General features: G+C 37.3%; 2 protein-coding genes across 2 annotated transcripts; both read left to right on the forward strand.

Annotated features, from left to right (window-relative positions):
* The first annotated feature begins 7,239 nt into the window (after positions 1 to 7,239).
* On the forward strand, positions 7,240 to 8,648 carry LOC115950506 (methylesterase 10-like). The gene is made up of 3 exons (XM_031067698.1): positions 7,240 to 7,657; positions 7,770 to 7,883; positions 8,225 to 8,648. The coding sequence occupies exons 1-3, from the start codon at positions 7,292 to 7,294 to the stop codon at positions 8,513 to 8,515; spliced, it is 771 nt and encodes a 256-aa protein (XP_030923558.1). The 5' UTR covers positions 7,240 to 7,291; the 3' UTR covers positions 8,516 to 8,648.
* A 7,911-nt stretch (positions 8,649 to 16,559) lies between these two features.
* LOC115950326 (autophagy-related protein 101-like) lies at positions 16,560 to 25,714 on the forward strand. Its single transcript, XM_031067538.1, has 5 exons — positions 16,560 to 16,709; positions 17,829 to 17,924; positions 18,448 to 18,613; positions 18,704 to 18,860; positions 25,268 to 25,714. Exons 1-5 carry the CDS (start codon positions 16,560 to 16,562, stop codon positions 25,341 to 25,343), a joined length of 645 nt encoding a protein of 214 aa, XP_030923398.1. The 3' UTR covers positions 25,344 to 25,714.
* The last annotated feature ends 891 nt before the right edge of the window (positions 25,715 to 26,605 follow it).

The raw sequence follows: 26,605 nt of genomic DNA on the forward strand, positions 1-26,605 counted from the left end.
GTGAACTTGGAAGTGTGTGAGGATGTGGGTTTGTGTTGGGGGATAATTCATTAAAATATTTTAAAAATAAATAATATGAATGATAAAGTGGATGTTGCTTAAAATAATAGTGGAATTTGTTTTTCTTTAATGTGAGTAACAACTATATAATTGAGAAAAAAAAAAATTAAGGTTCTTTTTAGGTTAATTCTTGAGTCATATTAAAGATATTAGTAATTTAAAATTTAGGACACTTGTAGCAACAAATGTTTTTTTTTTTAAATGCAAAATGTTCTTTAATGATTTGATGATGGTGGCTGAATTTAAGATGCCTGTAGCAACATTTAGAATTCATAATTTGATGATAATAGATTAATTTTATTCTATGAAAGATTATCGTCATGCAAAATTTTTTTTTTTTTTTTTTTTGTGTGTGTGGATATTATGTATGTCTATAGTGAATTAGACAATTTATGGATATATTGGAGTTGATAACTTTGTATTCAATACATTTATGAATTATGATTTTTGTATAAATATTATAACTCGGCCCCCAAGTTAAAAATCCTGGCTACACCCCTGATCATGAACAATATATTTTGTACTCGATACCTCCTTTAGAGGTTCAGAGTTTTTTTTATTTCATTTATCTGATTGTGTTAGTTTCATAACCTTTTTATCAACCCAAAGATTACCAAAAAAATAAAAAGAAAAAGAAAAAGGAACTTCACTAATTATTTTATTTTTAAAAAACCTTCCAAGTTGATGTCTTAAGTGTACACATAAATTTATTATGGAGATCAAAATTGTCAAAAATGGATGAACTTAAGTGTCGTATACACACAAATAGCCAAAAGATCAAGCTCATTTTCTATTAGCTAATAGCTAAGGGACCTGTTTTATAGTTACTTTTATATACGTATGCACACTTTTTTTTTTTTTTTTTGAGAAAGTACGTATGCACACTTGAATTAGAATAGTTTGTTTATCAGTCCACCATTAAGGCATTAACATTACCTTCTTTTTTTTTTTTTTTAATTTTTATTTTTATAATCTATTATTACTAGTTTTGAAATATTTATGAATTTTTTTTATGAGTCTACTTATTGTTTATGAGACTTATTTATATTCATGTTATACTCTAACTGTACTCAATCTCAACAATCATTCTCTAAAACAATAGTGACTTTGGCCATTTATTTCTAAAATTTTCCAGTACCTTAAGACAGTATTGTAAAGAAATCAATGGTGGAGGCCAAAAAGTACTGTGGGGCCAGAGAATTTGTGATCCCGGCCCACTTTCCATTAGGGCCCAAGGCCCGCGCCGAGGATAGGTGTTGCCGAGGACATGTAACGAAAGTTCAAATGGCCTAGAAATATAGCCGAGGACGATCCTGTCCTCGACATCCCAAAATCTAGAAGGAAGGAACAGCACGCCATCAAAGGTAGCCCCCAGAGCGCTCCCAGAAGAAAGGGCGAGTACAGTGTAGGAGCAGTTCAAGGAAAAGCTGTCACCTCCGCATTGAATGCGCCAACAAACGTCTTAACCGCATTAATGGGGAAAGGACCCCTAAACAGTATGGTGACAAAGAATAAGGGAAAGGCTGTCATTGCTGCAATTAAGTACTCTGCGCTTGACAGAGTCATGCTCTTCAGTTTTTACAACCACCCCCAACCATTTTAGGTATGGGCTGATAAGACAAGTATCAGCCCTATAAAGCTGAACCTACACGTGGACGTTCGAGAGAGGGGAAAAGCTAGTATAAAAGGAGGAGGAAGCAATCCAGAAGAGAGGACAGCATGATGTATCGTCTCTAGGACCATTGAAACCTAGCGTAAAAGGAATAATAAGAACATTAAGCTCCTCGGACGAGGTTCAAGGACCGGAGCCAGCCAGGCCGTGCCGAGGAGAAAGTCTTCTTGGATACGCTCAGTTCACCTCTATGCGATCATCATGAACACCATGACTAATGACTGTCCGTTCACCAAGGCCTAGCCTTTTAGCCCACTCTCTACAAATTTATTGTTTAGGCCTTTAACGTTCGAACCCAATACCAATTTGGGATCGTTACAAATTGAGACCTTACAATTGGCGCCGTCTGTGGGAATGGCTTGTGCGTTGGCACAGGCGGCGGTTAGTCATGGTGGGATCAAGCCCCTGTCAATAAGGGTCCCTCAAAAGAAATAGTTTTGGCGGTGGTGCAAGCTATGCGAAAGCCTCTCCATCATTTCCAGCAGCACGCGATTGTTGCCCTAACTCAGCTCCCACTCAGGGCTACACTTCGAAGCGCCAGTGGCATGGGCAGTTCTAGGGGCTTCTGACATAAAGTTTATGCCCCACACATATGCCAAGGGGCTAATCCGCGCAGGACCAGAAAATATAAGTGTTGGACAAAACCAAAGTCTTGCATGGTCCTCGAACTCAAACCTATGGGGAAACCAACTACTTCAAAAAGAAAGTGCTAAACAAAACCAAGGTCTTGCATAGTCCTCGGACTCAAACCTATGGGGAAACTAGTCACTAGAAAATATAGGTGTTGGATAGAATCAAGATCTTGTATGGTCCTGAGACTCAAACCTATGGGGAAACCAACTACTTCAAAAAGAAAGTGCTAGACAGAACCAAGGTCTTGCATTGTCCTCGGACTCAAACTTATAGGGAAACTAGTCACTAGAAAATATAAGTGTTGGACAAAACCAAGATCTTGCATGGCCCTTGGACTCAAACCTATGGGGAAACCAACTACTTCAAAAAGAAAGTGTCAGACAGAACCAAGGTCTTACATGGTCCTCGGACTCAAACCTATGAGAAAACCAGCTACTTCAAGAAAATATAAGTGCTAGACAAAACCAAGGTCTTGCATGGTTCTCGGACTCAAACCTATAGGGAAACTAGTCACTAGAAAATATAAATGTTGGACAGAACCAAGGCCTTGCATGGTCCTCGGACTCAAACCTATAGGGAAACCAGCTACTTCAAGAAAATATAAGTGTTAGACAGAACCAAAGTCTTGTATGGTCCTCGGACTGAAACCTATGGGGAAACTAGTCACTAGAAAATATAAGTGTTGGACAGAACCAAGGCCTTGCATGATTCTCGGACTCAAACCTACGAGAAACTAACTACATCAAGAAAGGCTTAAGTCCTAGACATAATGGAAATCTCGCGCGGTCCTCGGACCCCCAGCTCTAAGGAAACTAACACAATCGAGTGTTTAGATCTAGTACAGTCATACCTCGGTCCTCAGACCGGATGCCCAAAACAAGTTAAGGCCATGAATATCGTCTGAAACGTGGCAAAGCACCCTAGTGCCCGATGACCCCCTCGAACAGTTCATTTTAGGTTACACGTCCTCGGGTGATCATCCCATATGCAATACAGAACATTCAGCTATTATCCCGTATTGTTCGAAAGAAAAGGATACCAGCACATCCATTCACAAAATAATTATTGCAGAAAAGAAAGAGCAGGCAAAATGGGATAAAGTCATATTTTATTAGACAAAGAAGTAGTACAGCATACAAAAAAGGGGCTTAGACAAGCCTATACTAGAAGCTAACTACAGAAACAAAACACAAAAAAAAAAAAAAAAAAAAAAAAAAAAGGATACATGGGAACGATAGATCCTTCAATTTTGCTCTCACAGCGACTAAGCAAGTCTGGATGGCCCTAGTGATGGAAGAGAAGAAGAAGCAGAGTCATCTGGTCCATAACCTTGCTCTAGCGGTGACCGAGCAAATCTGGGTGGCACCAGTGATGGAAGAGAAGAAGAAGCAGAGGCACCTAGGTGGCACCAATGATGGAAGAGAGGAAGAAGCGGGGATGCCAAATCCCCGTCCCAGCTCTAACAGCAATCGAGCAAGTGTCATATTAACAGTAATCGAGCGAGAACGGCTGGTACCGGCGATGGGAAATCTTAGTACTGTCGCACCAAAAATCTGATGCGACCTCCACCTGCTTCGAATTTTGGCTGAAGGAAGAAGAGGCTCCTTTCTTACCTCATCGAGGAGAAGAAATGTCTTGAGTCTTTGCCTCCCTTGCCCTGAACGGGCCATTTTGGATCTCGAAGATACCCAAGGCTTCTGAAAAAAGTGTGGTCCCTTCACCTTCATCCTGACCTTAACCCTGTCACCCCCTAAGGCTCAGTCACACTGGTAATGGGGACTTTGGGCACAATTGGAGGGTTAGGGATTTGAAAAGCTTAAAGGGTCTGCAAATAAAGGAAATTACCTCCCACCGTGCTTCTTATATGGGGGGCAAGCTTGGCGGCATTTAATCTGTACAAATCTCCAAGAAAAATTACAAACGAGATAAGTCCCGCTCAATTCCCAAAGCAGTCTTCAGCCGTTGGATTTGCGTCGCATTGTAAAGAGACCTTATTAAAGGCGCGCCTCGTGTACCGAAATGGCAGGAACGCAGCGTGGGTAAACTAAAAGAATGTCTCACAACCAAGAGCGTGTCCACGGCAAACGAAGAGGCTCTGGCATTGATGAAGGACAAGACTTGGCAAGCCATGACGTAAGCCCGACATCACCAAAACCCTCCTCTCCGTCCGAGGAGCTGGACAGCAGGATTTTGAGGGGCTATTGTGGGGCCAGAGAATTTATGATCCCAGCCTACTTTCCATTAGGACCCAAGGCCCGCGCCGAGGATAGGTGTTGTTGAGAACATGCAACGAAAGTCTAAATGGCCTAGAGATATAGCCGAGGACGATCCTGTCCTCGGCATCCCAAAACCTAGAAGGAAGGAACGACACGCCATCAAAGGCAACCCCCAGAGTGCTCCCAGAAGAAAGGGCGAGTACAGTGTAGGAGCGGTTCAAAGAAAAACTGTCACCTCCGCATTGAATGCGCCAACAAACGTCCTGGCCACATTAATGGGGAAAGGACCCCTAAACAGTATGGCGACAAAGAACAAGGGAAAGATTGCCATTGTTGCAATTAAGTACTCTGCGCCTGACAGAGTCATGCTCTTCAGCTTTTACAACCACCCCCAACCACTTTGGGAATGGGCTGATAAGACAAGTATCAACCCTATAAAGCTGAACCTACACGTGGACGTTCGAGAGAGGGGAAAAGCTAGTATAAAAGGAGGAGGAAGCAGTCCAGAAGAGAGGATAGCATGATGTATTGTCTCTAGGACCATTGAAACCTAACGTAAAAGGAATAATAAGAACATTAAGCTCCTCGGACGAGGTCCAAGGACCGGAGCTAGCCAGGCCGTGCCGATGAGAAAGTCTTCTTGGTTATACTCAGTTCACCTCTGTGCGATCATCATGAACACCATGACTAATGACTGTCCGTTCACCAAGGCCTAGCCTTTTAGCCTACTCTCTATAAATTTATTATTTGGGCCTTTAACGTTCGAACCCAATACCAATTTGGGATCGTTACAAATTGAGACCTTACAAGTACATACTGTAAAAAGAAAGATGCGAGAAAGGAAAAAGATGAGGAGGAGGAGAAGGAGGAGAGTGAACAATAATGCCTTTTTTTTTTTTTTTTTTTTTTTTTTTTTTTTTTTTTCGTTATTAAGAAGAGTTAATGCTTAATTGGCTAATTTCAAGAGAGTAATAATACCATTACCATGAGTGTTTTTTAACCCATAGATCTAATAGTAATCAATAGTCTAAAAAAGATGTAACTCTTGTGAAGTTTTTTTTTTTTGTTGAGAATCAACTCTTGTGAAGTTACAAGGTGTAACTTAAATCCATATATATATGATTAGATTCAAGTTATATCTGGTGTAACTCTAAAGGTATGTTTGGTAGATTGTAATAGGTACTGTAATATAATAGTTATTCCAATGGTTTTACTATTTTTTACTTTGGTTATATTTTTATTACAAAGAATAGTAATTCTTTATGAATAGCTATTCTTCAAAATAAGGAATAAATATTCCTCTTTAAAAAGGTTGTATTAGTTATTCCTTGGTAAGTGCAACAAACAAACTTTTCATATACATTTAACAATTATAAAATAAAAAATCATAAAAAATAACACATATCACTCTTAAATTTAAAAAATAACAATTTTTAAGGAGATATAACTGTATGAGAAGATATTTCCTAAAATAAATCTTAAGTTTCACTTTAATGTTATAATTCACAACCAAACTTATGAATATGTTTAGTTTTTACATTACAACACATTTTATTTCTAGTAATAAATATTATAATTCCTGTCATAATATTCAATGTACTAAATGTAGCCTAAGTAATATTACATTACTCAATAACTTGTTATTGAATTCATATTTTGAAAATCCAATCATTGAATTACATATATTATATGTTCTTAACATGTATGCTAATTTTCATACCAATCAGATATAATTTACCATTTGATCCATAACCTCATATTTTATGCATTATTTTAAACTATAAAAACTTGAATTTAAACAATTGATTGATGACATGGTTATTGATCTTTAATTATTTTTAAATTTTGTAAGTATGAAAAATATATAAAGATAATGTAATCCAACAGTGAATTTATTAAAATTTACATTTAAGTAAAAAAATATTTGGTGGTTAAACTTGTTTGAGAATGCTCTTACACAGTTATACAATTGCATAGGGATGTTAATTTTTAAACCCATAACTAAAAATATTAAGATTTTTAATTTTTATTATATCATTGGTGTAACATCAATGAAATTCACATTCATGACTACCTTAGTTTGTAAACTATTTGTAGTAGCAATTATTTGTAACAAAATAGACAGCATGTTTAGTAATTTTTCCTTCTTGAAAATTGGCTGTGGGGTTTGAAATATTTAGGAAAAATTCAAAAACTTACATGAATCAACCAAATTCACTTTTCTTTTTCTTTTTTTATATAAATTTTTAGGAAAGACCAAACTATTATTGTCCAAAAAAAAAGTCCAACCTTTGGTTTTACCGTTGCATTTTTTTTAAATGTACTACATCCATAACATTTTTAGATTACTTTTGCAATAAATTATAATTGGTTAGTTGTCATTGATTATAATTTTTTTTTTTTTTTTGAGAAAGAACATTGATTATAATTTAAATCTATAGTTTCTTCCTAAAAAAAAATAAAAAATCTATAGCTTAAATTACTTTTTTTGCCGGTCCATGACAACCAATGCCAACTTTTACTTAAAATTTGTTGTGAAAGTATTGTGAATATATATATATATATATATTTTAATTTATGAATACCATCACATGTTTTTTAGACCTTATCTTCTACCATATTTTATTTCCCATATGGCTTCAAATCCATATATATAAACCCAGAAAAAAAGTCAGCCCCAGCTAAGAAAAAAAAACCTAGAAAAACGACAATGGGAGATGATGTGAAGCACTTTGTTTTAGTTCATGGCGTTTGCCATGGGTCTTGGTGCTGGTACAGGCTTATCGCTCTGCTCAAACAAGCTGGTCACCGTGTCACTGCTTTGGATCTTGGTGCTTGTGGGATCAACCCCAAACAGCTAAATGAGATCACTTCTGTTTGGGACTACGTGCACCCGTTGATGGAGTTCATGGCCTCTCTCCCTCAAGGTGAGTCTGTGATTTTGGTTGGTCATAGCTATGCCGGCCTTTGTATCTCTCTAGCCATGGAAAGCTTCCCAGAAAAAGTTTCACTAGGAGTTTTTGTCACAGCCTATATGCCAGACTTCAAATCTCCACCACTAACTCTCATCCAAGAAGTAAAAAGTTTCTTTCCCAATTCCTAATATTTCATTTGACTGCCTTATAGAACTGCTATTTTGTTTACTCACTTCATTATCTTTTGCTTTGGTGTTGGGTACCACAAACCAGTATTTCAAAAGGACCCCAAAAGAATCCACAATGGATTGCCAATTATCTTTAGATTCGGTATTATTTGGTCCGGATTATATGAGAACCAAGGTGTACGCCCACTGTCGATCAGAGGTAAGCTTTCCAAGCAAATTCATACTTTTCTCAAGTGCTTAATACTTGATGAAAAAATTATAGGCTACATTACATCCTCTGAAGTTTAAAATTCAGCTATTTTAAGTTTCATTTTATAGTGTTTTTTTACTTTCCAAACGAAGTTGTTTTGGTGAACTTTTTGATTGTGTGAATTGGATGAAAAGATTACATTGAAAATGAATAAAGTCAAAAGGACTAAAATGAAACTTAAATGAAGTACAATTAAAGTCAGAGAGAGAGAGAGAGAGAGAGGTATTTGGAATCAGCCAAAATATTGTACTATATTATTCGTACTATTTATATGGTTGACTTGCATACAGGATTTGGAATTGGCTAAAGTGTTGATGAGGCCAAATGGATTGTTTATGGAAGACTTTTCTAAGGAGGGTATGTTAACAGAAGAGAAGTATGGGTCAATTGATCGGGTTTTTATAGTTTGCGAAGAAGATGAAGTGATGAAAGAGGATTTCCAACGCTTGATAATCGAGGACAGCCCCCCAAAAGAAGTGATTTTAATTAGGGAAGCTGGGCATATGGTGATGCTCTCAAAACCCAGTGAACTTTGCCAAAGGTTATTGGAAGTTGCTGGCAGATATCATCGTCTTTCTTAGGCCAACCATTAGAGCTTCACAAAGTAAAAGTAAAGTAAAAATGTTCGGTGAAGTTGGAGTGTTGGACTTGCAGATGGTCCTTGACTGATGAGTAAATTTATTCAGCAACAAAAAAAAAAAAAAAAAAAAAAAATTATTTGTAATAAAGGTCAAGGAATCTCAATTATGGTAAATTGCTATGTTGTTAAAAAGGTAACCTTCTAGCTTTTTCATTTTTCCGTTTGCTTTTAATCATGGACCATTGAATGTGACCCTTTCTTATTTTTATGAGAAAGATTATAAACATAAATTTTTTTTTAAACCACTTATATGACAGATTGTTAGTGATAAATAAAAAAATTATGATAATAGTAAATCTAAGTAAAACTAGTAAAAGCCGTGACGGCTATAGAATTTTTTTTTTAAGGATAGTCATAAAAAAAATTAATTAAAAAAGAATTTAAATATATAGAATTATCGACATAAGGAAAAAAAAAAAAAAGCAAATATATAGAATTTTACAATTTTCTTTTACAAGTTTTTATAATTAGGTTGTACATATGTAAAAACTTGTAGATAATTGTGGATTTGCTTGTAGTAGTTATAGTTTTAATCAAATTAAACAGATGGGCGTTGTGGAGCTGGTTGAATAAAAATGTCAAATCATCCAATCTGACTTGAATTCTTCCAAAGCAGACCCTAGTTAGTTTCCACCGACCATCGTAGGACTGTTGAAAAAATTGTGGTAAATGGCAAACTCTTATTTATTAGGAAGGTTCAAATTAAATACTTATTGTTCTTTAGGGGCAACTTGGGTATAAAGGGGGTGGTGGACCTGGTGGTCTTATTAGACATCAATTCGAATTTTGGTCACTGGGTTTGTCTCTATGTGAGAAATTGACCTTAGAGGATGGACTACAGCTTGCAAATTCCATAGCCTTTTGCAATTTGGAATTTTGAAATTGAATTGAATTTGCCTGTAGTAGTAAAAGTTTTTAATCAAAACAGACAACATTGACCTCATTTTAGAATCCCATGTTGATGGTTGTGGATTTCTGCTCCAAAGAATTTATTGTAAGCAGGTTGTATTTATGTGAAAATTTGAATTTATTAGAGAATGAATCATGGACTTCAGCTTGCAAATTCCATAGCGTTTTTTTTTTTTTTGAGGTAAAGACGATAGAAAGTGTATTATATCATAAAAAAGTATACAACCCCATGCAGAATACCATGGGTGAGAGGGGCACCAACAACACTTTAATGCTGGGCCCATGAGCAACAAAAGAAACATTAAAAATAAGAGACAGGCAGCCATGTGAAAGGAAAAAAAACAGGACATTCACGCCACTCTTTGTGCTTCCGTAAAGTTTTGGTATTCCTCCAGAAGCCTCTTGCTCCTTCCCAAATTATCTGTGGCTGAGGTTGGAACTGTTCAAAGTATACTTTATTCCTTGCATTCCATATAGCCCAAGCTGTGACCGCCCATGCCCATGTCTCTAGTTCTTGCTTGCTCAGTTTAGTTTACATTTGCTTGAAGAGAAGAAAAAAGTCACTGTCTCCATTGACTAATAAGGATCATGAACAATTTGTTACGGACTCGATGCCCTCCTTTGGAGGTTCAAAGTTTTGTTGATTTGATTTATCTGATTGTGTTAAACTGTTAGTCTCAACTTTTTATCAACCAAAAAATAACCAAAAAAAACTTCTTTTAATTTTTTTAAAAATCCTCCAAATTGATGTGTTAAGCAGTAGGGATAGCCATGAACTAGGTTTGGGTCGGGTATCCCAAACCCAACCCGAAAATTTTACCTGTAGATATCTGATTAGTACATATATCCCATTGTTAATTGGATTTTTTATCTATGAATATCCATACCCAACCTGAATATGGTTTTTAAGGTTTTTTTTATCATTCATTGATGGAATTTTAAATTGACACTTTTTTTAATAGTAATTTTAACTCTTTCCTAAAACTATTCATAAATAAGTAAATAAACTTTCCACTTTTACATTATTTTTGCTTGATTGTATTATAGGGTCAATTTTACAATAATCCAATATTATGGGCCAATGCCTAAAAAATATACTCTCCCTTAGTAGGAGCTTTCTCTCTCCCTAGGAGCTCTCCCTCTCGGTTTCCCCGAGCCTCCCTCCCTCTTGATAAGGGTCTTCCCTTCCCCTCAACCCCAAACCCCTGTCCTCCCTACCTCTCTCTTACTTTCTACCTTCTGCAAAATGGACATGTCTGTAATAGATGACCTGCAACACCTACGTCTCACAAAGGATGAAGAAGAAGACATCCAGATCTCCTCCATGAACAGATCGGACCTTATGGAGGAGTGCGCTCTTAGTTTATTTGGCAAGCTTCTCACTGATAGACAACAAAATCAGCGAGCTTTGAAAAATACCCTCAGAGCCGCCTGGAAGATGGGCTCAGATCTGAGAATAGTAGATGTGGGGAAAAATCTCTTTCAATTCAAATTCAACTCAGGGTTTCAATTGGAATGGGTTGAAAGGAACGGCCCCTGGAACTTTGAGAACAACTTGCTTCTTCTCTGCAGATGGAAAAGGGGTCTCTCAGCCACAAACATCACCTTCACTCATGCCCCTTTTTGGGTTCAAATTTGGGGCCTGTCGTTCGAAAACTTATCTGAAGATGTTGGAAAAGATTTAGGCAACAGCTTGGGGCACTACCTTGAAACGGATAAACGAATGTGGCTAACGGAGCAAGCTAGATTTCTAAGAATCAGAGTTGATATTCCTCTCAATAAGCCTCTTCGCCGAGGAGGTAATATTTTCAACCTTGACGGGGAGAAAACCTGGGTAAATTTTAAATATGAGAGGCTACCCTCTTTTTGCTATGTTTGTGGTTTCTTGGGTCATGATGAAAAGCATTGCCCAAACTTTTCTTGTAACCCGAATTCTCCCAAGCAATATGGAGAATGGCTGAGGGCAACAGGCAGCCAGAAAAGCAGTGCGGATAGGCAAAAATCTTCAAATAGCTGGAGCTTTGAAGATGAACAATCAGGCCGTTCAAGTGGAAGATCGGCTCCGACAATGACAAATCCATCGGATTCCACCTCCAAACCAGGGGCACCTTCAGAAATTCATGTAAACCAACAAAACAGAGACTTTGTGAAGCCCCAAAATCCTGACAGAAAAGAAAGCTCACGATCTCATGCAACAGATTTTCAGGGAAAGAACAGTGAAAGTTCAAAATTCAAACTCTCCCAATCAGACCTCACCTCACGTGACAAGAAGGGGGCTGTAGGCTCAGGTATTGAAGCTATGGATGTGGTTTCTGAAGTGGGCCGCACCTCAAAGTCTCACCAGGAAGCCCAAGAAGTTAGTAGCCCAATCAAACTCTCCTTAAATAACCCCATTCCTCTACAAAAGCCCAACTCGCCCACTAAGCCATCTCAGCAGAAAGGAAAAACAAAACTAAAAAGAATAGCCCGTGAAAAAGGCAGACAAGCCCATGGTGAGCAAAAAGCCAACCTCTCTGGGTCTAAAAGACCGGGTAAGTTAGTTTTTTCTGATGATTTAGATGAAGCTTACCCTCAAAAAAGATTGTGCGATATGCTCCCACAAAACTTTGAACCTACCCTTGCATTATCGGCGGTAGCTGCTAAGCAGCACCGTCAGGCACAATGAATGCCTTATGCTGGAACTGCCAGGGAATTGGGAACCCCCTGACAGTTTATACGTTGCGCGATTATGTGCGGCGATGGACTCCCTATTTAGTCTTCCTAGTGGAGACCAAAGTAAAACACAAACGTATGGAAAAAATAAAGTTTTCTATGGGTTTCTCCAATGGTCTCATAGTTCCCAGCCGGGGTCGAAGTGGGGGCCTTGCTCTCTTCTGGTCCACGGACGTAAATCTCGAAATTAAATCATACTCTCAGTATCACATTGATGCTACCATCACTGAGCAGGACATCAACTTCACCTGGAGATTCACAGGGTTCTACGGTCACCCCGAATCCAATTTAAGGAAAGATTCATGGAAACTTCTCTCTTATCTAAATAACCAATTCTCTCAGCCATGGTTTTGCTGCGGCGATTTTAATGAAATTTTATCTGTGACTGAAAAATCAGGTGGCCCCCCTAGAACTCAACGTCAAATGGATGGCTTTAGAGAGGCGGTGAATTTAGGTGGTTTTCAAGACTTGGGCTTCTCAGGGCCCCAGTATACTTGGTGCAATATGCGAGACAATTGTGACCGGGTTTACCTCCGCCTGGATCGAGCCTTTGCAAATTCCGACTGGTCAAACAAGTTCAGCAACTGCAAGGTTTATCATGTTGTTGATTCCACCTCTGACCATTGCATACTGAGAATTACTGACTCTATTGCCTCTCCCCCTCGCCGGAACCGCCGTTTCCATTTCGAAGCTTTGTGGGCCAAGCGTGATGATTGCTATGACATTGTGGAATCCGCTTGGAACAGGGGAAGTCTCGAGAACACTCCTGAAGGTATTACCTCAAATCTTAGCTTGTGTGCTTCTGCCTTGACCTTATGGAGTAGAGATGTCATTGGTAATATTCCTAAGAAAATTCAAGAGCATAAGAAATTGCTGAATACTCTTACCACTCTTGATCGGGATGGCTCGCACAGTGTAGAAATTAATGAATTAAGGAACGATTTAAATGGTCTTCTGGATAGTGAGGAGGTACTTTGGCATCAAAGAAGCAAAATTCACTGGTATAGAGAAGGTGATAGGAACACGAAGTTCTTCCACACTAGAGCTTCAGAGAGGAGAAGAAAAAATTCCATTTTGGGCTTATGGAACGATGATGATTGCTGGTGCGATGACAGAGACAGCATTGCTCGCACAGCAGTGGATTATTTCACAAAGATTTACACATCCTGTTCTCCCAATAGAATTGAAGATGTCATCAACACCATTCCAACCCGGGTGACAGATGATATGAATGCTGAGCTTACTAAAACCTTTACCAGTGAAGAAGTTCTGCGGGCCCTCCACCAAATCCACCCGACCAAATCCCCCGGCCCCGACAGTATGTCAGCTATATTCTTTCAAAGATATTGGAATATTGTTGGTAGAGATATTACTAATATGGTGCTGAATGTGTTAAACTTAAATTTGCCCGTGACTGAAATAAATAAGACTAACATTGCTTTAATCCCAAAAACAAACCACCCAGCAAGAATGACAGAATTTCGGCCTATTAGTTTATGCAACGTCACGTATAAGCTCATCTCAAAAGTCCTTGCTAACCGTCTTAAAGCTATCCTTCCCCATGTGATAGCCGAAAATCAAAGCGCCTTTACTGAAGATAGGCTCATAACCGATAATGTCCTAGTGGCATTTGAGCTCATGCACTATTTGAACCACAAAACAGAGGGCAAAGACGGTTTCATGTCTATCAAGCTTGACATGAGCAATGCGTTTGATCGGGTCGAGCGGGGTTTCATCAAAAGAGTCATGGAAAAATTGGGTTTTCATAACAATTGGGTCTCTCTGATCATGCAATGTATCTCTTCAGTCTCTTATTCCGTCGTCATCAACGGAGAAGCTTTTGGCTGCATCACTCCCACGAGGGGCCTTTGCCAAGGCGACCCTCTTTCTCCGGGGCTTTTTCTCCTGTGTGCTGAGGGCCTCTCTGCCCTTATCCATCAAGCCGCAAGAATTAAGACCCTTTCTGGAATCTCAATCTGTAGGGGCTGCCCGCCCATCACCCACCTTTTCTTCGCGGACGATAGCCTTTTATTTTGCAAGGCTAATGTCATGGAATGCAATGTACTCATGAGCATCCTCGAAGTTTAAGAGTCTACCTCTGGGCAAAAAATAAATCCCAACAAGTCCTCGGTCTTCTACAGTCCAAATACCTCTCCTGCTGCCAAGGATGAGATCCTTAATTCTTTAGGACCAATGCAAGATTCCGAACACAAGAAGTATCTCGGCCTCCCTTCCTTGATTGGGAAATCAAAATCTCAAGTTTTTGCTGAAATTAAGGAGAGAGTGGGCAAGAAATTAGCGGGATGGAAAGGAAAACTTCTCTCCATTGGAGGTTGGTAAATTCTTATCAAAGCCGTGGCACAAGCGGTGCCCACGTACACAATGAGTTGTTTTCAACTTCCAAAAACCTTGTGTGATGACTTGGAAAGCATGATGAGAAACTTTTGGTGGGGCCAAAGGAACCATGAGTCAAAACTTGCATGGGTTAGTTGGAAAAAGATGTGTAAGTCCAAATTGTATGGTGGCATGGGCTTTCGGAACCTCCAAGCCTTTAACCTTGCCTTACTCGCAAAGCAAGGGTGGCGGATCCTCACTAATCCCACTTCTTTGGTTGCAAGGGTCTATAAAGCTAAGTACTTCCCTTTTGAGGATGTCCTTCACTCAAGGATTGGAAGCAACCCAAGCTACGCTTGGAGAAGCATTTATAATAGTCTTAGGGTCCTAAAGGAGGGCACTCGTTGGAGGGTGGGTAATGGTAAGCGGATTCACATTTGGGAAGATATGTGGCTCCCAACTCCAACCACCTATAGAGTGACCTCGCCTCAATTAGATTTTGGCATCTTTCCAATGGTCTCTTCTCTCATTGATGAGGATACAAAATGGTGGAGAATGGATTTGGTAAGATCTATCTTTCTGCCCCACGAGGCTGCTTCTATCCTCAAGATTCCTATCAGCTTTAGACTTCCTGACGATCAACTTGTTTGGATAGGTAACAAAAGAGGTTCATTCACGATGAAAAGCGCGTACTACATTGCTATGCGCATGATAGATGATCAAGATCTTGGTGAGTGCTCTACTGTGCACAGCCAAACCTCCTTCTGGAAAGCAATCTGGCATCTGAATATCCCCCCAAAGATCCGGATTTTTGCTTGGAAAGTTTGCAGAAACGGCCTTCCAACCATGCTAAATTTGCGCTGTTGGGGTCTAAATGTCTCAGGTTTCTGCCCAATCTGTGATAAGGAAATGGAGTCTATCCAACATGCTTTGTTTCTTTGCTCTCATGCCAAACTTACTTGGGCTAATTGGCCAGATTGCCCTGCAAGCTTTTCATCCCCAAATGCATCTTTTATGGACTCTGTTTCTAAGTTCATTGATTCAGGCCTGTTTGCGGATTTGACTCTTTTTTTCTTTGTCCTTTGGTCAATATGGGGGAATAGAAATCAAGCCATTTTTGGGGACTCTGCACTTCTGCCAGCCATGGTTTGGGCCACCGCAAAAAGAGCCCACTTGGATTTTGTTGACGCTAGGCTCTCCTTCCCCCTTGCTCCACCTCCTGCCTGTGCCCATTGGACTGCTCCCCCTGCCGGCTTCTTCAAGATTAACGTGGACGGAGCTACTGATGTTGGGGGTGGTAACTCTTGCATTGGAGCTGTCATTCGGGATTCCTCAGGCTTCCCCATTGGTGCTCTCAGCCTGGTTCTTCCTTCTTGCTTCCCTGCTGAAATCACAGAAGCATATGCTCTGCTTCATGGTGTCCTCTTTGCCTCTGAAATGCAAGACCACCAAGCTCTTTTTGAGTCCGACGCACTATCTATTATCCATGACTTAACCTCTGAGGTTTTTGGCAGCGACTTTGGGCACATCCTTGAGGACATTCGGGTAGCATCCAGCTCTTTCAGTTTTTGTTCCTTCCATCACTTGAAGCGCGAACGTAATAGAGTTGCCCACTCCTTAGCACTAGAAGCTAAAAGCTCAGGCCAAACAAAAATATGGAAAGGAATCCCTCCCCCTTGTATTCAGGATATTCTTAGTGATGATCTATTGTAATAGCAGGCTTCCTGCCTCTGTTGTACATCTTTCTTAATGGAATGAAATCTCTTCCAAATTTCCCATAAAAAAAAAAAAAAAAAAAAAATTTTACAATAATCCATTAGCAACTCTTGTGTGAGGCAAATATTGTCTAAAAACATTTCCTTGTTTGTTTAAAACATTGACTAACCATTTATTTTACATTGAAATGAGTCATTAATTATATATTTTTAAAATTTAATTAAAATCTTATTTATTACTCGGTATCCAATTACTATCGGTCTATTACTTTTTTGACGAAAGAAGATAAAATATTGCTAATAATTTGTATTGATATGAAAACAGAGTATGAGAAAGAGTACGTTCCTGGGGAAGACCAAACCAACTCAGTGATCATAGGTCCAGGAAAATACAAACACCAACGCTTGTTAGTTTGCAAACTACAACAGCACAAAAGAGTAATGGTCACAACATCAGCTGCTTATGTATAATAAGGCCAGCCACGAGGTGTGGGTAATCTTCCAGAAAGGTAGTCTAATACTTAATGTGTCAAAAATACATGTTCATTTATTATTATTATTATTTTTTATATAAAACATTCTAAGCCATAAACAGAAATTCTAATTGAAGTGTCAAACAAACTAATTTAAACCTTCTAAATATATACAAATAATCAAATAATTTAAGGAAATAAAAAGACATGATTGACGTAATCTTGCAAAATACTTCAATATATGCACATCTTATAGGAAGGTTGACATGCACCCAAAAAAAAAAAAAAAAATCAATTAGTAATTAATAGGAAGATTGATGTAATAAGTTCTTATTTAACATATTCCCTTATATATTCTTAAGAAAATTTTGTGAGCAAATTATGTCAATCTAGTATTTTACGGAAAATAATTATACTAATGACATCAATAATTTCCATACTAATGACATCAATAATTTCCATACAAGGATTAGTTGTTGTGTTGGATGCCTTCGGTTTTGCTTTTTTTTTTTTTTTGGAGCTTATTTGCTTATGTATAGTGTTTTAAAGCCTCATAGATTTATCCACTTTCAGCGAATCAGCAAATAAGCCAAACCAGAAGTGCGTTTGAATGCGCTCTGTTGATTGCATATTAGCTGAAAGGATTGTAGAAAAAGAGGGGGATTTTTTTTTTTTTTGGGTGTGGAGTTTGCCAAATAAGCTGAAAAGGCTGGCTTTTTTCTGGGCTTGCTAAACAAACTCTCAGAATAATGTTGTGCAGCAAGTTCCCACTGAAATATGCATTCACATTTACTTGCTTGCTTGAAGACTCGGGTTAGTGCCAATGGCAAATCATGTTGTAATCTACACTAGTAGACATATGGCCACCTGTTTGACACCTAAACAAGTAACAATAAAATTTGTTCATTGTTATTTAATGTTGGCCTAAGATAGCAAGGGGGCTACCTTTTACGTTGAAGGACCTTCACAAGGTTATCTTATTGCATGTATATGTTTTTAGATGTATCTTCCAACTTGCTAGTGTTATTCTATATGGTTCTTTTCATTGGGTTGGTTGAAGCTTAAGCCTTCAATTTCATTTCTTGTTAATGCAACCTTTCCTGTTGTATAGGTGCAATGTGGAGATGTGGAACTTGAAAAGAAAATAGATGAGAAGATTGAGCACTTCATTAGCTGGGTAGAAAAACACCCAAACAAGAAAAGTCAGGTCTGTAGTTTGCCCATGGCTTTTAGTAACCATATGATATGATTTGTGGGTGGTTTGTACATATCCTAAAGACCTTTTTTTTCCCTTCCCTTAAAGGTGAGTCTGTCAATCTTTAAAGTTGCATTCAGTATATAGCAAATATGTTCTTATTTTATACCATTATCAGTTTTGAATACTGTGTATTACAGACAGTCATGGATGTGTAATGCATATCTGTTGTTCATTTTAGAGAGAATCCAAAATGTATGCACTTTCCATGATTGAAGGATTTGAGTTTTTGTTTCAGAAAATGCCATTATCACTTTATGTTCCTTCTTCATTATATTTTAATTCTTGCCTTGTGGAGTTTGTGGTAGGATATTACAGTTAGCATCTTTGTGGCATGCACATAGATTCTAGAGAGAAAAAAAAGATATAGTGGTTTATTCAGGATTTAATTGCGTCATTCTTTCTGATGTAATTGTAGTTTGCACTTTTTTATTTTGTCCAATCTCACTAATATACTGCTGTATTATCAAAGCAGATATGCTTATCTTTCTATGAAGTGAAAAACAAACAGCCATATTGGTTCACTAATAAAATTGAACGCCTATATTGGGAACAATGGTATATCAACCTGAATGTGGCTCAACACCCGAAGGCACATTCTAGCAAGTCTCATAATTCCAAAGTGGTAGTTGATCCAGGAGGTACAATTCCTATTGTGCATTGAATTGAAGATTTTCTAGTGCTTCTTTCCTCCCAGGGTAAACTGATATATTCTTTCCTTATGCGTGCAGAGGAGGAAAGAATTGCTCGAAGGGCAGCAGTTGAAGCATCTCTTCGTGAGGTATTGTTTCAAATAATAAAATTTGTGAATGAGAAGAAGGATCATGTTCCTCCCATACCAAATGGTGATGGTGTTGTCTATTTTCCCCATGAAATCACTATCCCTAGGTGAGTTGTCCTTTTATCTCACCTCATCTTTCTGGTGTCTATATTAATTTAGTTATATTTAGTTGAGTGTTTAAAAGCCTTTTTTTTTTTGTTAACTTCTGTTTTGGAAAATTGTCAAGTTTGTTGCTTATATGATATTTTACATTCTATGTGGTAGAGTGGCTTTTTATTGGACAAGTCATATGTAATTATGAGGGCAACATTGTGTTTTAGACACGTTCATGAATTTTACATAATGAATTGATTTTGTCAAATATCATTCTCATATTTCTTACAAACTACACCCATTTTGTTTGACATGTTTTCATTTTTGTACCTATTCTCTCGAATTTTTTTTTTTTTCATTTCAGTTCTTTAAGTTACGTCTAAGTCCAATGTGGTCCTTCCATCTACTTGCGACAAATTGGCTACTGTTAAGCCCTAAAAATGATGTAGTTTTGAATTTTTCAGTTTCTAAATCTTAAATAAGTAGAAAAATCACTTCTTTAATATTATTGTTCAAAAAACATGTCAGAAATTGTTACAAAATTGTTTCTTGTGCTTGTTGATAAAGCACCAAGCCTATAGCCACATTGACGCCACAAGCCACCACTGTGAACACTTTCCACACTGGCACAACTAAAAAAAAAAAAACTTCATGCTAGGGGCTGCACAACCCAACCTGGGATCTAAACACCAACCTTGCCTGATTAAGCAAGTTCAGCAACAACACCAACCTGGTGATACCTCTCATCAATCACCTTCATTGTTCTTGCTCCTATCCCTACATGCTAAGCCACGGACAACTTGCTGCCAAACCCAATCACCCGACTGCTACACATCGGCCAAAAATCTCATCATGCCAAAGCACCACATCACCCAAAACTTGGCCCCTCAGTTCGTCACAAACACCACCCAATCAACCCAACCCATCTGCCATAGCCTTCCACACCATCCTCCGAACACCATCATCTCCAAATATCGTGCTGTTTGAAGCCACCCAAGGGCAATTGCAAACCATATCGTCAATCCCAAGCTACTAGCTCTTCACCACCGAGTCAACAAGAAATGGCGCAAAGAGAGAATGAGAAAGAAATAGAGGATGTAAATTGGAAAAGGCTTTGGTTGAGGAGGAAGATAATTTAAAAAAAAAAAAACATATATGTAGGAATTAGTTGAAATTTTTTTTTGGGGGGGGGGGGGGTGGTGGTTTATTATATATTTTTTATAGGGAATCATTTCGGGAGACTTATTGGCAACCCATTTTATGGAGGTGTATGAAAGAACTACATTGGAAACAGTTGTTAGTTAAAGGGTGGGAATGAAGAAAATTAATGAAACTATATGGAAGAAAATGAAAATAGGAAAAACATAGAAAGTTTTGAATCCATGATCTCACCCTCTCTGCTCTTAGAAAGGGAGGAGGTACAATTATGTGTTACAGCTCATAGGCCAGGGGCGAGGAAAATTACACATATTAAAGTTGATCAAATGTGAGCTAATAAATTTTATTCAGAAACTGAAAGAATATTGAAATGCAAGAAATTCATGCTTTAAATAACTTATAATTGTGCCTTTTGTATATAAAAGAGTTTTTTAGTCTGTACATGCAGGTGGCACCTCTTTTTATGCTGTATGACCTTTTTGTCTTTGTTTAATTCATGTTATTGGTTGTCTAAACTTGTAATTTACTTTAAGATAGTTTTATTTCTACAATAAGGAGGATAGGGCTAAGATAGTTTGAGGGGATGAATTGGTGATTTGTGGGTAAAGGTATCATGGAAGGAGGGTGGCTATGGGAAAGAAGTAATTTCATTTACTTTTTGAAGTGGCAGAGATGCTTTTTTTTTTTTTTTTTTTAAATAATTTTTTTAATGAGATTTGGGTATTCTAAATGGGTGATATAAATGCCAAGGAAATTGATGTAGTCATGAAGGATTAATTTGTTGCTAACTCACAAATTCATCTATTGAAGTTAAAGCAGTCTGATTTTAAATTTCTAGTTATGTGTGTTCTAGGCTTAAAATTTATTTATTTATTTTTAAACAAGTAATGATTATTTTTATATTTAGGGAAAAAACTGTAATTCTGCAATCTGTTCTGATTAAGGGTATGTTTGATGCAATGTGAAAGTTCAAAAACGTGTATAAACACCTTTGAACGTTTAGACCCCCAAATTACAACTTAACCAATTTAAGCAATATGTCAAACAACTAGTGTGCGGAAACTTAACATATGCTATAATATGAAATTGGTTAAAAACTATCTAAGGCAAAACAAAATATAATCCACAGCAGATAATAAAAAGGCAAAGATAGAGAGGAAGGAAGATGCAAACACAAAGACAACATGCGATGTGTTATCGAAGAGGAAACCGAAGCCCTCGGCGTAAAACCTCTCCGCCGCCCTCCAAGCGGTAAACAATCCACTAGAAAATACAGTTGGGATACATGGACAGCAATAGACCCTCCAAGCCTAATTTACCCAGTGCACCTAAGCCCTCCAAGCTTCTTGCTCCAACGAGGTTGCGCCAAACATTTTTCTTTTCTAGCTTCTCGGATTCCGCTACTAGACCGTAGCATCAACCAATGAAGATTGGTTCCTTCCTAACTGCTTCCCAGAAATCCAAACAGCTGTCTCACAGTGATGATGATGGTGAGAACCAGGTTTGGTATAATGCCTCTCAAGGATTTGACAATGGAGAGGAAGAGAGTTGAGGAATTTGAAGATACTCTAAGGTATAGATTGTGGGTGAATCAATCTTTGTTTTTCTTTAGGGTTTCTCTCTCAAAAATCTCTCTGGAAGCTTCTTTCAATCGTGGGTAAAAGGGTATTTATACTGGAGTGGGAGAGGAATGTGTGAAACGTCAGGTTTTACCAAACAGGGGTGGCTCGCGGCTTGACCTCGCGGCTTGACTAAGTCGGAGATCCAGTCGCGAGATAACCGTATGGCCAGTTGTCCTGTTTTGTCCTGTAGTGCTCCAGCTAGCATGACTGTTCATCTTCCAGCATGCTTGGCACGTGTGCTGCGTCTGGCGGCTTGCAGCCGCGAGTCCCAACCGCGAGTCTCTGTTTTCTTGCACACTCTTGAGCAATCTTCACTCTATCTCACTCACTACCCTTACATCAAACCCACCTAAATACAGGGTTACTAAATGCTGAATTACAAGCAAATTTGGCACGGAATAAAGCCAATTAGATGGTTGAATAAATTCAACCTTACACAATGTAATAGACACTATAATGGAACAACTATTAAATAGGAATAACCATTCACTTGTTTGGTTAGGTTTTTATTACAAGTAGTAGCTATTCCTTAGTAATCGCTATTCTTTAAAATGAAGAATAGCTATTCCTTCTCAATATGGTTGTAATTGCAATTTCTTAACCTACATAATTAACTATTAAAATAAAGTTACCAAAATGCCCAAAGCTACCACTGCTATTCTCTTCTCCATTAGATTCTCTCTCTCTCTCTCTCTCTCTCTCTCTCTCTCTCTCTCTCATTATTTTTCATAGCTTAGTTGATGATTTTTTGAAGTTTTCTTTAAGCTTTAGATGAGATTTCTTTTACATTTTCTTGGTTGTTCTACCACCATGAGATAATGGATGGTTTTTTTTTTCTTCTTCCTTTTACCAAATTGGATGGGATATTTCTTTTAAATCTTCTTTTTAATAGCACAAAATATATACAAGAAGAATACCAGTAATGCACAATTCCCAGCTTTGCAAATCTTCATTATCTAGTGGTGGTAGAAGTCTGGCTTCAGGTGACAATACTCAATTTTAGTTTAAAAATAGGGAATTCTTTTTAAAAGGGTATTATATCACCCATTTAATTAATTGCTTGATGTATCCCCGCCGTGTCATTTCCTAGTTTTTCAAGAAATGCATTGTTGCTGAGTCCCATGTCATGTCATGTCATGTCGTCCTATGTCATGTTTATGTCTGTGCTACGTTGGTTTTTAGTTTACTAGTCAAACTAAGAGTGCTAATACTCTTAGTACAAGAAAGAGTCCTTATATATATATAAATATATATATATATATATATATATTATATATAATTTTTTAGTTTTTATTTTTGATGCTGAGTCCTTATATATATATATATAATTGTGCTCAATAAACTCAAAGAATATATGAAGTCAATAAAAATTGGAATATTTTGAGCATCAAGGCATGTAGGCTTTCATGTGTTATTTTCTTCCTCTCTTCTTTCATTCTTGTGCTGTCGTTCATGGGTACTTGTCATATGGACCCTGAACACCATAAATTTCTCTCCTTTCCTCTCTCTTTACAACTCCAAGTCAAGCCCTTTTACATATCATTATCAAAACCCTAAAACCTCACATACTTAGGGGTGTCAATGTTTGACCCAACCAGCGAACACGACACGAACCCAACATGGGTTTTTTCGGGTTAGGGTTGGGCCTTAATGGGTTTGGGTCATAAACGGGTCATCCTGAAAGCGACACGATAAGAAACATGTCATAAGTGGGTCAACCCGTGTAACCCGCAATAAACACGTTTGACACGCCAATTTATTTGTGTCAACCTGAAATGACCCACTTAACACAACCCGTTTAACTCGTATAACAAATAAATATTTATTTTATTTTAGATTTGTCAAATACCTTTTATATCCAACAAATATTTTAAATTTAAAAAGCAAAGTGAGTAATTACAAAAATTTACAAGGGATATAATTAGAAATTGAAACTTTCAGATCCTAGAACTACTAATACCTTTTTTTTTTTTTTTTTTTTTGGCATAGAACTTGCACAAATAAAATTAGATGAGCTTGTGGAAGATGTTATAAATTTTGACATCAACAAAGAATCTATGGATGATAATCGTGGTCATAGTCAGGATTAGTCTATTGTTTGCTCAAATTCTTTCAATATTGATACTTAGCATCTGGCGAGTTCTAAGGATATTATATTTTTGTTGAACTATATTATTTTATTTTTGATAAACTTTGTTATTTTGGATTTGGGTTGAAGTTTATGCACTTCTTTTGGAGTGTAAAGAACTTATTTCTAGATGAATGTTATATTTTTGTTGAACTATATTATTTTGAATGTGGGTTGAAGACTTGAGGTGTATGCACTGCTTTTTGGGATGTAAAAAAAAAACTTCTAGAAGGATGTTATATTTAATATTATGCAGGTTGAAATGGGTTGTGTTACATTCGTGTCAACCCAACACGACTCGTTTATTAAGCGTGTCAAATGGATTGGGTCAGGTCAACCCGCCTTATTAACAAGTCGGGTTAGGGTTGAAGGATCATGACACGATTATTAAATGGGTCGGGTTAAGGTTAAGTCATTTAGTCGAATACTACTACCTCGACACGACATGAACCCGACACGCTAACCCGAATTGACACCCCTACACATACTTTATCAAATAGCCCTTTAAAAAATAGGATCATCAAACTTTCTAGCCAATTTTACGCCCAACCCTTTCTTCTAAGGCTGTAAATCCTAGATACACAAATCCTCCTAAACCTTAACCTGCCACAAGCACATGTTTACCCCCAATTTGTTCTACATCTGTTCTACATCAATTGTGTTCACATGATTAATAGTTGTCAGTACTGTACATCATACTTTGTACCATTAGTAAATAGTCATGGAGCCAGGTAGGTCAGCTTGAAGAATTGGTCATGGAGCCAGATAGGTTCTGGTTACAGTTGTAGTTGCGTGACATATACATACTGGAGGAAGGCCACTGTGATTTCCTTTCATGCATAGTACCTTTGGGGCATTTCTTTTCTATGCAAAAGCATATATCGATGGCTATTTCTGGTTTTTGTTGGCTAATAATTGCCCCTGTTGGTCATGCCTACAATTTTAGTTGACAAAATTATAGGATAGTTAATTTTAGGATATATGTAACCAAAAAGTAAAAAATCTACGTTAGAAATATAAAGGTTGCCATCTTAAACAAAGGCCAAAACAATGTGTGGACTGTATTTAGTGAAGGTTGCCATCTTCTGCCTATTCTACCTACGGAAACCATACATGCTTCAGTACCATCAGGTTGGCTCTTGGCAAGCTATTCTTTAGTTGATAACAAGGTCAAGCTTAGGTCTATGTTGCTGATACTTTGTTACTGTTATTGTGAACAGACTTGGTTGTAATTTTTAGGAAGCTCTTCGTTTAGAGCTTGCTTTTGTTAATAAAATTCTATTACATATAACAAAAACTGTTCTTCTGAACAAATAAGCTGCATCTTTGTGCAACAAATGTATTTAGAATCATGAGCATGGGGTCAGGTAACATTGATTGACTGCCCTTCATGCATTATTCTTGCTTTTGTTAAAGGGTGTTGTTTCTTCTAAATTCTAATAATTTCTATTAGGAAGTTTCTCTCAAGCTCATGATTAGAGTGCTGAGTTTATGTTGTGCTGCCATTGGCCAGTTCATCAGATTCTGCATTTGGAATGGACATGATCAAGAGGATGCTCCAAACTGGGCATCCAACCATGCTCAGCTGATAATTATCAAAGTTGACAAGCTATCTACTTATTCCCAGTGTGTTCCAGAAGTAAAATGGATTCTTATGTTAATATCTCGGCGTGTATATATCAGGTGGGTGCAGAGAGCTGCTGAACCCAGCAACAGTTCGAAAGTAAATCCTAGGTGCATTTTATGTTACTTTATCTTTGTAAAAATATTCTTCCTTTATAACCTTCCCTTTATCCCCTTCTCCATTTCCCCTTTGTCTATCCCTGCTGATGCACATATTGTCTATGTATATAATGAATTGAGACCAGTTTGATCAACCAGGACCATATAGGTCATTTCATATTATGGGCATGTTACATGTTTGCTTGCTGATTAAAAATGAAGAAGTTGTATATGCAATGGTCTATGGTCTACTAGTGGAACTGGCATCTTTTAAAGGTTCCTTAGTCAAATTCTTTGTTCTGGCATATATATGAAAACGATCAGGTTGATAATTTCATTGATATTCAACTGATGCAGAGGGCATTCTATTAATATTCCATAGTGGGACCCAAACTCTTAATTACAGGTATATTATATTGACACATGCTAAATGTGAAATATATACAATAATCTCAACCCAGGAAGGATGTACAAGTAGTTGACATTTTTGTCATGCAATGTATCTGCTAATGCAATGTATCTGCTAATAAGTATGAGAGTTGTTACGTTCATAACATTTTCATAACATTTTTACAACAAATCATAGGTAGATAGTTGTTGTTGGTTTAAATTTGAACCTAACACTAAAATTACTTTTTTGCTCCAACAATAACAATTAGTAACAACCTGTAACTTAGAATTTATTGTAAAAATATTGGGAAAATGTCGTCGGCATATTATTTCTCAATAAATATTAGTGTGATGTAATATTTCAAAGTTCAAACTATCAGTATCATGTGATTGCAATTTAAATATATATCGATGTATTCGCCAAGTGTGGTTGGCATCCTGAATCTATTGGTTATTTTTTACGGTATTGCAAAATTTGCAATGAATCAAAATCTATTTGTAAAAGCATAAGGTCTCCTTTTTCTTTTTTTTTTTTTCTTTTTACATATTTACTTTTTAAAATATCACATATCACATTATTTATTCTACACTACATTTTATTAAAATATCAAAAAAAAATTATTTTTTTTATAAAATTGTTTATCTTTCTTTACACATAAAAATTACTATTTACTTTCTTCCTCATCTTCAAGAAACATAAACAAAGAATAAATAACTAAATGTAAAATGAGTATTGTCA

Source organism: Quercus lobata, chromosome 6 (assembly GCF_001633185.2).
Source record: "Quercus lobata isolate SW786 chromosome 6, ValleyOak3.0 Primary Assembly, whole genome shotgun sequence".
Taxonomy (NCBI): domain Eukaryota; kingdom Viridiplantae; phylum Streptophyta; class Magnoliopsida; order Fagales; family Fagaceae; genus Quercus; species Quercus lobata.

What these genes read in the sequence shown, in the direction of transcription:
- LOC115950506 (XM_031067698.1), top strand. Translation starts at nt 7,292, where the DNA reads ATGGGAGATGATGTGAAGCACTTTGTTTTAGTTCATGGCGTTTGCCAT. An exon ending in CACTAACTCTCATCCAAGAA is followed by an intron (nt 7,658 to 7,769) that starts GTAAAAAGTTTC and finishes ACCACAAACCAG; the next exon opens with TATTTCAAAAGGACCCCAAA. An exon ending in ACGCCCACTGTCGATCAGAG is followed by an intron (nt 7,884 to 8,224) that starts GTAAGCTTTCCA and finishes ACTTGCATACAG; the next exon opens with GATTTGGAATTGGCTAAAGT.
- LOC115950326 (XM_031067538.1), top strand. Translation starts at nt 16,560, where the DNA reads ATGAAAACAGAGTATGAGAAAGAGTACGTTCCTGGGGAAGACCAAACC. An exon ending in TCACAACATCAGCTGCTTAT is followed by an intron (nt 16,710 to 17,828) that starts GTATAATAAGGC and finishes CCTGTTGTATAG; the next exon opens with GTGCAATGTGGAGATGTGGA. An exon ending in ACCCAAACAAGAAAAGTCAG is followed by an intron (nt 17,925 to 18,447) that starts GTCTGTAGTTTG and finishes TTATCAAAGCAG; the next exon opens with ATATGCTTATCTTTCTATGA.